The sequence below is a fragment of the Gymnoscopelus microlampas genome (assembly GCF_963454915.1).
Source record: "Gymnoscopelus microlampas genome assembly, chromosome: 12".
Taxonomy (NCBI): domain Eukaryota; kingdom Metazoa; phylum Chordata; class Actinopteri; order Myctophiformes; family Myctophidae; genus Gymnoscopelus; species Gymnoscopelus microlampas.
Window position 1 is genome coordinate 20,067,435 of NC_139949.1, and position 14,196 is coordinate 20,081,630.

General features: G+C 43.9%; 1 protein-coding gene across 2 annotated transcripts in view; it reads right to left on the reverse strand.

Annotated features, from left to right (window-relative positions):
• LOC311057527 (rho guanine nucleotide exchange factor TIAM1-like) overlaps positions 1-14,196 on the reverse strand; it is an 88,878-nt gene that overhangs the window by 40,216 nt on the left and 34,466 nt on the right. For both annotated transcript variants that reach the window (XM_084074496.1, XM_084074495.1), the window contains exons 8-12: positions 11,991-12,163; positions 10,225-10,449; positions 7,757-7,942; positions 3,489-3,635; positions 2,480-2,554 (exon numbers count right to left, since the gene is read on the reverse strand). In XM_084074496.1, coding sequence (XP_083930622.1) covers positions 2,480-2,554; positions 3,489-3,635; positions 7,757-7,942; positions 10,225-10,449; positions 11,991-12,163 — 806 coding nt within the window. The remainder of the gene's footprint in view (positions 1-2,479; positions 2,555-3,488; positions 3,636-7,756; positions 7,943-10,224; positions 10,450-11,990; positions 12,164-14,196) is intronic.

The following is a 14,196-nucleotide window of genomic DNA, read 5'->3' on the forward strand; positions in this document are numbered from 1 at the left end:
ACGCACACACACAGACACGCACGCACGCACACAGACACGCACACACACACACACACACACACACACACACACACACACACACACACACACACACACACACACACACACACACACACACACACACACACACACACACACACACACACACACACACACACACACAGAGAGAGAGAAACACACAGACAGAGAGAGACAGACAGACAGACAGACAGACAGACAGACACAGGCCTCTCCAATAATCTATCCTCCCTATGTCAAAAACAAACATCGTAGCTCACAAAGCTGGAGAATGGTGTGTGTGTGTGTGTGTGTGTGTGTGTGTGTGTGTGTGTGTGTGTGTGTGCGTGTGCGTGTTGTCATTTATTGTCAGTTTTTGCTTTGTTTAGACAGCACAGTGTAGAGAGACATTCTTAAATGTCTTCCCACTACTTTCCTTTCACTGGCTTCCGGACAAGCTGTGCAATGTCTTCTCCCCTCAGTCAGAACAGCAGACTCACTTCCCATTTTCCATCACAGTCTGAAAATCCACCACTTCAGAGACCACCTCACCCCCTAGGACTTCTTATTTCCTTATGTATCATTACTTGCTGCCTATTTCAATAGATGATAGTTACTATGCCTGTTGTTTGTTGACTAACATTCACTCCATTTACTCTGGATAAGAGCGTACATGTATGTCAAATGTCGGAATTGTAAATTGTAAATCGAGGTAGCTGGGGGCAAAGAGCGGGGAAGACATGAAACAGGTGTCCACCGGCTGGAATTTAGTTTTCTCTATGTCTTCTGTTCCTAACACTGCATTGCGCTTCATCCACTATCCTCCTGCACTATCCCAAGAACAGTTAGACAACCACTAACTGGAAAGGTGCTTTTCTCCAATGCTGACTGGGTGTAACATTATGCAGTTTATAAATGCACAAAATGAAAACACTGCAATTTGACAATCTTTTCACCCCTTCATCATCATTCCTATCAAAGCTCCAATTGCCTCCCATGTGTTTTAACATGGTGCTCCCCTGCCATAGTAACTTTGTATGGGAACTTTCGTGTGTGTGTGTGTGTGTGTGTGTGTGTGTGTGTGTGTGTGTGTGTGTGTGTGTGTGTGTGTGTGTGTGTGTGTGTGTGTGTGTGTGTGTGTGTGTGTGTGTGTGTGTGTGTGTGTGCGCGTGCACACGCGCGCATCCATGCATGTGTGCACAGAAGGGAAATCAATCCCCTATAGTGCTGCTTGTGGTCCTCTACAATCAGAGTGGTTCGGTGTTCCTGTAGAAAGTGCTGCCATGAGCAGAGTTGTGACAGCATGCTGGTACTCTGCCTGCCCTCTCTCCTCTACCATACAGACCAGAGGTCAGCCAGGATGGAGCTGACTGGAACTGTCCTTGACACAATACGGGCATCCAGCCCTAGTATAAGCTATTTTGTCGGACAGTCAGTCTGTCAGCCCAACATTTTCAAGAGCAAATGGAGATATAGTTGCACCGTTTGTTTTATTTTATTTTCCTGCTTAGATTAACAGGCAGAAATGGATTGCAGTCATTTAACTTTATCACATACTGTAGCTTAGTTACAGGGGGCTGTAGCTGAGTGGGTAGAGAGGCTATTTGAGGATCGAAATGTCACTGGTTCGACCCTCGGCTCACCCAGTCAACATGTTGAAGTGCCCCTGAGCAAGACACTTAACCCCTAGCAGCTCCCCCCGTACATTCATCTGTGCCATGTAAGCACCCATCTGCTGGTTGAATCAGTAAAAGTACCTTTAGGGGGTTCCAGGGTGTCCCCAGCTAAATGATCGACAGATTGATAGTGGCATCTGTACACTCCTCAGAGTTACATTAACACTGAGGATTGGGATCCCAGACATAAAAGATTATAATAATACATAAAAAATGTATCATATCAAATGGGGGCCCATGCCCTAATATGCATATTAAACTGGGGGTGCTTGACATTTAAAAGGTTGATGATCACACTCCTATACCAGGTTCAAATATCTCACACCAGGTGAAGAGTGAGTCTTTGAAACATGGAAAACAAAACTCAAAGAGAAACACCTGGACATGGATCAACACATGGAGCTGACGTCTCCCCTCAGATATTAACAGCCTTGGTTCATGGCCTCATGGTTCTGTGATGTCCCTCGCCTCGATGATTATTACGCTGTACAAAAATGCACCTTGGAAGCTTTTACGGAGGCTAATGAAAGATAAAATCTGGAGTGTTAATTTAACTCTGAGAGTGTACTATCAGAGTTAAATAAACACACCACAACCTCATTTAGTTTTTATGTTTTGTATTTGTACACTTTCCTTTTCGTCTTGTTTGTTTTTTGTCTATATTTTTCTATTACTTTCTTAGGATTATCTTAATAACAAAAATCTGATTGAATGGCTGTATGAAATAAATTTGATCTGGCTGAGACCAACACGTCAGATGTATTGCGTCAGATGTGTCGGAGGGCTAAAGTCAGTAAAGTTCTTACAGATTTCTCGCTGGCAGAATCTTCAAACATGCGTTCCAAAGGCTTTTTCACTGGCTCCATCCTGTCAACAAACACCTGCAAACAGATAGAAGTATTGTACAATAAATCACCTTTTCATTTAACCATTTCATAAAAAAATGTGACACCTGCTGTACTGAACGCTATAGTGAAATGTTTCTCCATAACAACTTTGACCATCACGTCAGCATTAATTTCAGTACAGTAGGTGTAGGTCAATGGACCTCACATGGAGAATGTTATTTTCAAACATATGGTGCCGTCATACCAAGCGGGAAGTGGGAAGTTTCTGACTTGGAACTTCCCACCTCAAAGCATTCAAGTGGTTGAGGTCAGAACAAAATGGATCCCTGAAATAAACGTGCCTTTGTTGGTCCGCTTTCACAGTATGTATGTGTTTTACACCAGCATTTTTTCACAAACCACGGCCCCATCATTTCATGAGCATAAATTCCAAATGACATGTCCCAAGTCATTTGCTTCTCGAGGAGCCGAGAGTGCAAGAGAGAGGAGGCTCTCCAAGGTGCTTGGAACGAGGACACGTCAGTGTATCGTTTGCAGAGGTTTTTTGTCAGAAGGAGTGACGTGAGAATGTATATGTTTAGTTATTGGATACTGCAGCTGACAGGCTCGACAGGCTCCTCGGGCTAATGGATGTAAACTACACTGTGGACGAGTGGCTTTTGAGTTTATTTTTAAACTCATATTTTTTGTCATATCCAAAAGTATACTTATACTGATATCCTACACATATCCAGTTACAGGACAGCCAGAGGCCTTGCTGCCTTTTGTGCTCTAACTAGTCTAATCAGGGGTTAATCAATATTGAGACTTTGCCCGGAACGATACAGAGATTCTGATGATTTAGTGCAGTGGTTCTCAACGTTTTTGCTAAATGTTAGCGCCAGAATAGGGCTCACGTGATTAATATAATAACATTCTATGTTAGCCAGGAGCAGAGGTGATTGAGATGACGTGAAACCGTAGTCACCTGGCTGATGGAGGGATGTCCCTTAGTCTTCCTCTTGGCGGTGGTGTCCAGCCCCCACAGGGAGGAGAAACGACTGCGTCGTTTGGTGGAGGGGCGGGGCATGGCTTGGCTCCGCCTCCTGATGCTGTTTTCCGTACGGGCCGCGACCTGTGAGGGTTTGTTAAGGAAAACATGAGTCACAACAATGGAAAGGGTGCAGTGTCAGTCATCCTGCGGTGCTGTATATATTTACTGTATCTGGTCTAGATATTGTGAGGTTTTCTTTTTATTATCTTCTTTTTTTAGATACACAGCCAGAGAAACAAACACTTGGTTGACCGCGCTTTTGCTGCTGCTACCCCAGGCTCTGGAACAGCCTGCCCCTTCACATTAGATCTGTGCAGTCCACTGAGGTTTATAAATCCTTACTCAAGACTCACTTCTTTTCCCTGGCTTTTAATAATTTGTGAGTGTACTTATTCATCTATATTTATTTTCCTTTTTGTGTCATGCATGTCAAGAGCCAAGTCTTTGCAGGAAAAATGGAGTCGAGAGAGAGAGAGGATTTGAACTCATGATGGTGTATTCAGGTGCATAATGCGTTAAGCATAGCAAATGGCTCAGCCAAACCCCATGTGAAAAACCTTGGTGTGCTTTTTGATTCCAGTTTAAAGCTTTGTATCATCGCCCAAATCAATTAGATACGCTCTTTCCAAGCCTAGGAAAAGTTCTCCACACCCTTATATCCTCCTGTTTGGACTACTGCTACTACTCCCTGTACTCCCTGGGATTAGTCCGTCATCCCTGTCTTGCACGCAGCAGGCCCAGAACACCTCGGCCAGCAGGCTCCTGACAGGTACTCAGAAGAGGGACCATATCACCCCTGTCTCCACTGGCAGACAGTGTAAGGTTCAGAATACATTTTAATATGATCTTGTTGGTTTATGAAGTTCTCAATGGGCTGCCCCCTGCTGTATTGCAGACCTTTCCACCTCTCCTTCTACCTCCAAGTCCCTCAGGTCGCCTGACTTGACTTCTAGCTGTCCCAAGTCCAACCTTAAGTTCAGGGGTGACTGCACCGTTAATGCCACAGCCCCTTTAGACTACATTCCCCTCCCTGTCAGATCTGACCCCTCTGCTGAATCTTTTAAGTCCAGGCTCAACACTCACTTTTACTCGCAAGCGATTGCATCCTCCTGATGGAGCAGATGTTTACGTTTTCATTTTATTGTTGAATGTTTAACAATGTGTGCCTTGTGTGTCTAATTGTTTATGTATGTGGTTCTTGTATTTGTGATTTTAGCTACCTCCTTGTCTGAGCAGCACTTTGGTCAATGAGAGTTGTTTTAAAGTGTGCTATATAAATACATTTGACTTGGCTTGACTTGGATATTGTTTGTCAAAACCTCTCCATATTTACATGATCCAAGCATCTCCATATTTCAGTTGTCGTACTTGAGTATGACAAAAAATAGCAAATCTACAAGGTCACAACATGTTGCGATGCGCATTGAGTTTGTAGATCTGATATTTTTGATATTTCTGAACAATATTGAAAGTGAAGGTAAAGTGTGTCTGTGGGTTTTATAAATATTGAACCAATGAAAATACTTATTGGAGTGAGTTGGACAGAGTGGACTCAGACAGATATGAGTCCCACACATGAGAGGTAATAATGGCTGAGTTGTTTTGTGGGTCACTGCTTATATGGAAATACACACATATTTCAAGTCTGTACGCACGCACGCACAAACACTTTCATTCTGCTAATGCACACTGGTGCATGAACTCAGCATTTTCAGTCACTCGTCTCCCCCTAAACGACCTGAACTCACAGACAGAAACACTTCTTGGCTTTTCTGGGTTAATTCACATTAGGGTACTCATCTGTGAACAGCATCATACATGAATACACGCCACCACATTGCGTGTGTGTGTGTGTGTGTGTGTGTGTGTGTGTGTGTGTGTGTGTGTTACTATACTTGTGAGGGCCTGGTTAGGGTTCAGGTTGGGGTTAGGATTAGCTCATTAGTCAGGTTTAGTGTATGCTTGATTTATACTTAGTTGCATGCTGGTGTTGTGCACCGAATCTACAAGTTCACAACGCTTTAGGCTTAAAGGTGACTATAACTGTCATTCATAAAATCGGCATCTAAAATGTTGATGTTCTCAGTATGTTAATACAAACATGTGAGTGTGTGTGTGTGTGTGTGTGTGTGTGTGTGTGTGTGTGTGTGTGTGTGCGTGCGTGCGTGCGTGCGTGCGTGCGTGCGTGCGTGCGTGCGTGCGTGCGTGCGTGCGTGCGTGCGTGCGTGCGTGCGTGCGTGCGTGCGTGAGAGCGATTGCACGTACTCAGCGTGGGTGTTGCTTGTCATCGCCCAAGACATGAGTCACACATTTCACTCATGATGGTTGGACCGTCCACAAGACCCTTCTTACATAAACTGTGTGCATGAGGTCCTTTAATGAGATTCTCATATAAGAACACCTCCTAAGGCAGAGGATAATAATAATCCTCATGATGTGAACGGACAAAGAGGGGGGGGGGTTTACGAGCACACTGAAGTGAAAATGTGAGACAAACACAGCAGAGAGAAGACACATGAGGTTATGGCAAGTTGTTTCACACCTGAGAACGATTTATTTCCCAGTATGCGGTTCATGAAAGAAATCAGATTTTGGTCTTGTCCCTTGTTGTCTGTTTTACACTGCTTTGGCCTCGTCTTGGCCAGGTCTCGAACCTCAATGTGATTTCTCCTGATTAAATAAAGCTTACTTACATACATACATAATAAATAATAATAGTAGTAATATAATAATAATAAACTGTCTGGAGCAGTTTATCAAAGTTACAAGGTGCTTTACATAAAAAGAAAAATCTAATGAAAGAACAGAACCAAAACATCACGTGACAAAAATTGTAGTGTGAAATAAAAACATTAAGAGAATCAATACAATTTCAACATCTAAATTATGGAAAGGCTCTTCGACAAAAGCAAGCAATAAAACAAAATGAGTTCTATTGATATCAATCGATAATGTTTAAAGCTGGTGGTGGTGGTGGTGGTGTGGGAGGGGTGACGTAGAATTCAATTATTTTATCAGTTCACCCTTCCAAAGTGCACAGCACAAAGCACAACAGGAACGGAAAATAAACAACAACAACAACATAGAAGCCGAGAGACAAACAGAAGGGCGGGGGAGGGGGATGGATTGAATGAAGGTACGAGAGAATAGAAAGCAAAGAAGCCAAAATACTGTTGACAGAAATTGACGATGAGAGATGACAGAGGGAGACGAAGGATGCAAGGCCTTAAGCCAATAAAGCCATATACTTAACGCCACACAATGGCAGAAATAATATACAGTAGCAGACATACACCGTCGTGCAATGAAGTATGAATCGGGATTTAGGCAGATACAAGGAGGAAGGGGAGAAGGAATGATTGGAGAGGAGAGGTGGGGAGGGAGAGAGAGAGAGCAGACGTTGCTAAGCCTGCTTGTGGGAAACTGCCTCAGGGTTGGAGGCCTGCTAACCGACCCAGTATTGATCCAACCATCCAGGACAGGAATAAAACACAATCACACTTTGTTGTCTGTGGGTTTGTGTGTGTGTGTGTGTGTGTGTGTGTGTGTGTGTGTGTGTGTGTGTGTGTGTGTGTGTGTGTGTGTGTGTGTGTGTGTGTGTGTGTGTGTGTGTGTGTGTGTGTGTGTGTGTGTGTGTGTGTGTGTGTGTGTTTAGATAAGGCATTCACTCATCTGAAGACTTTCCATAAATTCCATTCCCGTTTGTGTCAGATGTTGCCTATACTGTATGTATAGCGTGCCTGGCACACAGCGCTCAGTGTCAGTACATCCGCACGCACACACACGTGCGTGCACAGGTATGCATGTCCTGCGTGGTTAAGTGGCACGTTATGTCACGACAAAACATTCCGGCCGCTGTGATACTTCATTCAGTACATTCTCTGAGTGACATCAGGAATGCAGTGGTTGGTGGGTGTGCGCCGAGCACTGAGCTCATGGCTGGGCCTTTAGCCAGATGGGGGGCGGAGTTGGAGGGGAAAGGACTGGAGAACCCAATGGCAGGATGATTTGTTTGCATACCACCTTCCTCCGCTTAGACACTGATAAACAACGGAGAATGAAGAGAATGATCTGAATGTGGTGAGGTGAAACCCAGCGTACATACTTATTCAAGTGTGTGTGTGTGTGTGTGTGTGTGTGTGTGTGTGTGTGTGTGTGTGTGTGTGTGTGTGTGTGAGTACGTGCGTGCGCTCCTATATTACCAGTGCATGGAAGGAGGACACGGAGAAGATGCCCAGTCGCCCCATGGAGAGCTTGGTGGGACGGGAGGCGAAGCCCAGCAGGCGTTTGGGATTGGGGGGCTCCCCTCCCTGGAGACTGGCCAGATAGCAGCGACAGCGGAACAGATCCATGTGGAACTGCTCCAAGTTCTGCTCCCACAGGAAGATCTGCCAGAGAGGTAAAGGCGAAAGAGAGAGCAGAGGGGTGAGACATACAGATAGACAGACAGAGAGGGAGAGAGAGAGAGATGACTGAGTGAGAATGAGAGACATACAGAGGTAGAGAGACAAAAACACTCCCAGTAGGGCATGGAAGACACTCAATCCCAAATCTGGACAACTGGACATCTGAAGTACTCGACGGCGGGCAGAGCACTCCCTCGAGTCCTTACCACTGTGCATGCCCAATTTGAAGTCATTCGGTCCCATACAGGTGTATGCACATGACCATATATGGGCATGGCAGTCGGATCTGTGGCTCTGGACAACCAGATCTCTGTCAGTACTGGTCCCTTTTATGCCCATATAGGGAGATGGCTGATGTAATCAGTATATGCCCATATATGGGCTGCATTGGGAACTCCTTATATGGTTATGCCTGGTGGAGATATGCGCTCCGAGGAGTGCCCTTTTCTAATTTGTCGAGGAGGGCGTTGGCGTGGGATGAGTTGTGATGTGGAGAGTTATTACTCAACAACGCAAAAACACATCAGTCACATGCATACATGATACACAAAGTAGGAGCGCACGTGTCTGTGTGTGTGTGTGTGTGCGTGCGTGCGTGCGTGCGTGCGTGCGTGCGTGCGTGCGTGCGTGCGTGCGTGCGTGCGTGCGTGCGTGCGTGCGTGCGTGCGTGCGTGTGCGTGTGTGTGTGTGTGTGTGTGTGTGTGTGTGTGTGGGGGCGTGCTTTTGTGGAATAAACAAAAGGAGTTGAATATAAAAAGAAAGTTATGCAAATAAAAAATAATTTCACAAATAACTTTACATTTTCTCTGCCTCCAATTCTCCACATTTCCAGGTCTCTTTTCTACATTTCAGTATATAAACTAGGAGTGCCGGCAATGCAATATAGCAAGACTGAACATGCACACAGTACGGATTGAGAGGATTCTAGTATATTTTAGAATACACCATTAAAACCGAATTATCTCAATCTGTCATCAAAATAAGCTGTAAACAATAATTATAATAAAGACCTAGTCACAAAATAGTTCCATTATGTTTACCTGTCTTCGTGTGCAAGGTTTAATGTGTTTTTAATACATGCGACAAGCACTCTCAAGCCACTGCTCTACAAAAGTGCTATCTAATACCTAGAATATTCATACCAGCTTGGTACATCTAGGACTTTTCCGTATGCGGATACTCCCTGAGAATCTGTTGCCTCAGTGAATGCATGCAGTAAAAAGGATGTGCTTTAGGATGCAGAGATTTACTCTCAGTATGTGAGCGCAAGAGACAGTTCAAACGCTCAGTACTGCATATCAGTGTATGTTTGAACATCTGAAGCCATTCCCCTTGGGTGTTTAGCACTCAAATCATCTGAAGGTCAAAGGAGACACAGCAGCATGCAAGACACGAAGGAGACACGCAGGAGACTTTAACCGGTTAATTGGTACAAATAACAAAATAATACAGAGTACAAAGTGCTTTAACAAACAAAAAGGAAAATGTATAAACTAAAATAAAGTTAAATGGCAAAAAAGGCACAACAAGATTAGATCAGATTCATACTGTTATTTCTAATTCCCTTTATGTCCAACCCAACCGCACCCTTGTACTTATGTTACTTTAGAGGTTAAAGGTTAGGGTCAATAGGGCATACTGTAGGATAGTTCATGTGACGTTGGACAAGGAAGAGGGCATGACTAACCCTCCCTTTCAGGCCTAAATGTCCTGTATGCATGTACATGATCTACTATCAAAACTACATTGAATTGAACTCCACAAGTCAAAAACAAAAAGTAGAAAACAAACCAAATAAAAAAATAAATCACGGTTTCGCCAAATTCTTCCTGAATCATGAGTGGTTCTCCAAAGTGCTTTAAAGGTAGGGTAAGTGATTTACTTTGGTTAAAATAAGTGTTAAATAGATCTATATTCTGATAGTAATCATTGCTATAGTGTTTGTTGAGTAAAAGGAGACTCCCATGTCTCTCCAGCTCTTTATTAAACAGAAAATGCATTTTCAGTGCTCTCTCCTGATTGGCTTAAATTGTGTCACCTACCTGAAAATGCACTATATTCTGTTTACTAAAGAGCTGGAGAGACCCCTGTGACCGAACAAACGCTCTGTAGCAATGATTACTCTCAGAATATAGTACTCTTTAAGTAAGAAATATCACTTACCCTACCTTTAACAAACAAAATTAACAGAAACATTGTATTGATCATAATAAACAAATTAAAACAAACAAGGCGGCAGGATGAGACCACCCAACGACCCCTACCTGTTCCAGGATAGTCTTTCTCTTCTTGGCGTCAGTGACGGTAGACAGCTGCATGTCTCCCATCTTCTTCATCTTCTCGTCCATGTCGATCTTCTGCTCCAGCTTGCGGATCTCCGTTCGCAAGAAGCGCACTGTGTCCTCGCGGTGATGCTGCCGGGCGAGGGCCGTGGCGCACGCCGAGTGGATCGCTGTGATCCAGTTCTCCAGCTCTGTCTGGCCTGATGTCTGGTGGAGGGGGTGAGGAGAGAGACGGAGAAGAAGAAATAAGGGGGTGGAGGTTGTTACCTGTGTGTTTCTAATTACGTGCCACAGAGGGCACACGTGTACTGTATACGTACGTGTGTGTGTGTGTGTACGTGTGTGTGTGTGTGAGACATGTTCTTATGCTAAGACACTCAGGTGACTTTGTAAAATCAGATCCATACAGTGTTTGTTTGTTTTGTATAAGCTTTGTGAGCTTATTGTAAATCGCTCTAGATCAGGGCGTAAATCTGTAAATCCCTAAATTGTATAATGTACTGTGTAGCTGTCAACAGTCTGTCTACAGTATGTATGACATACTATACTGTACGTCCATACAAACCAAAACACAAATACTACAATAACATATGGTATCTGAATACATTAATCCAATTTCAAAAATAGACATTAACCAGTTAGCCCTATAGTATATACTGTGTTTCGTTGTACATTGCAGAGCAAAAACAGCAGATCTTGCAAATCAGCTATTGTCACAGTTTTTATTCCCCAAAAAATAAATTATTTGAATTCTTGTGAATTTGTCTTTGACATTTCTTTTTTATTTTATTCTTGGCCTATAATGACATGCCCAAAATAGAGACGCCAGGTTGAAGGTGTTTAAAATAGCACAGTGAGTATGAGTCAGAGAAACAGATGCTCTTTGGCTTTCAGGATTACAGCTCTCTCGCTCTGTTATTCCAAAGAATAAAGCCACGGGACTTCGACTTGCTGATATCGACCTATGTGTTGCCAACAAACGACTAAATTACCCACACTCCGGCCAGCGTGGGCAGCAACGCGTGGGCTGTGCAGTCATTTGCCTCTGTAAATGTCTCTCTCATCGGTAAGTACAAGCGTTTTGCTTGGTATTATTCTTAGTCACAAAGAAATTGAGACACGCGAATGACAGCCAAACAATGGCGAGTGAGAGTTATCATTAACCTTTCTGAGGGGGACCTGAATGCAATCCCATCATCGCTTTATCATCATTCATCTTCCCATTCATTGATTGAATGCCACCCAGGACAGCTGCCATGAATACAAATGGAGACGCTGTCCCGTGTAGCAGTGGTAAGTGTGCCAGATCACTGTCATAGTGTGACAGCGTGCCCTTTAAACATGTCACATATTGAAATAAACATACTGACACATCACTAGCTTATCTAGCACACACAGTAGAATGTCATGTGCGCAAATAACCACGTTCTCGCTCGCGCGCGCGCACACACACACACACACACACACACACACACACACACACACACACACACACACACACACACACACACACACACACACGCACACGCACATGTATGTGTGAGAATGTGTACATGTACGCACACATGCAAGAAAGGAATCAGACACACACAGACCCAACTCTCTCTCTCTCTCTCTCTCTCTCACACTGTCTCTCTCACTGTGTCTCTTTCTCTTTCTCTCTCTCTCTCACTCACTGTCTCTCTCTCTCTCTCTCTCTCTCTCTCTCTCTCTCTCTCTCTCTCTCTCTCTCTCTCTCTCTCTCTCACCTGGAAGAGGAAAGCATCCCCTACAGAGTTGCTGAGACAGAAAACAAAGTCCTTCTTAGGATGTTCCGGGACAGCCTGTACGATGCTATTTTCTGCCCACACTGCGTGCTTGGGAACGCTGTTATGGTCAATGCCTGATCGACCGTCTGTCTCATAGAGGAACAGAGTGCAACCTGGAGACAAATTAGAAGAGAAAGGAGGGGGGAAGAGAGGAGAGAGACGGGAATAAAACAGGGAACAAAACAGGTGTGAAAATAGCATCAATTTCATATCAGACTTGTGTTTTAAAAGACTAATTGAATTTACAAGGTGAATGAGACTGTGTGAAATTATTTCTTTATATTACACCTTACCCTTTCAAATGTTTTTATGGCATGGCTCTGTAAGAGGCAAGACGTCTACAGACAGTCTGTTTGTAAGGGGCTAATCGTGTAAATCGTTGGACAAATCAGCCCCAAATTTCTTGTGCAACGCTGCCAGTGGGCCTTTTTCACATATGTTTTATACTTTTTTAAACAATTAACTTTCATTTTATAATGGGATCGGATCGGGTTGAAACATTGCCCAAAGTCATACACACGTCATGTATGACAGACATCCCAGACTGGCCATAAGAAGTCCAAGATCACCCAGGGGCGACACGCCGTTATTAGACCACATCTTGCTATTTCTCGCTCAACATTGGAATGGAAAATGTGGCAACAACTGACCACACTAGGTAAAAAATAAACCAACAAAAAGCATTGGCTAAAACCAACAAAAACGGTGTAAAGCACAATGCCTCACACACAATAAATCCCAAACCAAATGACTATGTTGTTCTCATTGTCACGGTGGGTGAGAAATACGACAAGCCTTGTGTAGTTCATCCTCACCCCTAACAAACAGCACAAGGTCTGGAGGAACACTACGGGACTGATGTGATTAGTGCGTTTGAAGCATGAGAGGAGAGAGGAAAAAGGCAGACAGCAAGGAATGCCAGCAGAGATGCTGTTTTGTTTTTCTACGCGTTTCAAGTGGGTGAGATCGCATTAGATGCGGGCACCGCGACAATATTAGATTGTGATGAATCGCACCAGGAGGAAACGTAAAGCCGAATAGATGAGGGTGAGAGGCCGACGGTATAAGGGAGGGGCTGAGTCAAGGGCACAGGCTTGATGTGATTATAATAGAGTCTGGGGTCTATAGAAACAGGTGTGCAGGATGTCGCAGCTGAAGGGTCATGCGGTGCGTGACCGAGATCAAAGTCGAGATAATGTATGCTGTTTAATCATCGCAGTGCTACAGTACATCTTCCTGCAGAGATGTGGGAGATTATGCTCGTTTATCCCTGGGATAGGATCCATTTCCTCCATCATTTGGTGAGCACAACTAGCTATACTAAACACAAGGCCAAAAAATACCCGTGGTGTAAAGTAACTAAGTACATTTACTCAAGTACTGTACTTATTATTTCAAAACATACATTAACCACTTCAGTCCTGTATTGATTTTGGCCATTTGAAAATAGCCGCTCTACAAGCTTTTTTTTCAAACGATTTTTATACATCCTAATATACAATAGAGAGTGGCGCGCATGCGTGGCTGTTTGTTTGTGGGTCTGCGTGGTTCATACGGGTCCTCATGCTCTCTCTCTCTCTCAATACAAACTGATGGTCACTCGACCATGCTCTCTCCGTTCTCTCTCTCAACACAAACTGATGGTCACTCGACCATGCTCTCTGTCAAGACAACGGTATGTTTTGCTTTCGTTTTAGCCTCCGCACACCGCTGTTGCAATGAACGTCTACAGGCTACTAGACGAGAGCCCCGCGCCAGCGGCTAGACTGAAGGGTCGCACCTCTAGTTTTATACATTTGAAAACTTGTATAAAACTAGAAAGTACTCATTATGCAGGACTTTTGCATAATGAGTACTTTCTACTTTTGGTACTTTGAGATTGGTACCACTTTTTCATGGCAAGGACCCCCAAAATGATGCAGAAAGTATGTATTTGGCCGCCGACCCCCCCCCCATATCTCAAAATATTTGGTTCCAGGGACCCCCCAGAAGCATAGATTTGAGATACAAATGTTCGCTTTAAAAAGAAAATATATATATTCAAAGATTTGCACCACTTTTCTATATTTTTCAAAAATCGCAGATCTAATAAGCTCGTAGCTTGTATGAGCTTGTATATCTGCTATTTTTGAACAGCCCAAAGAAA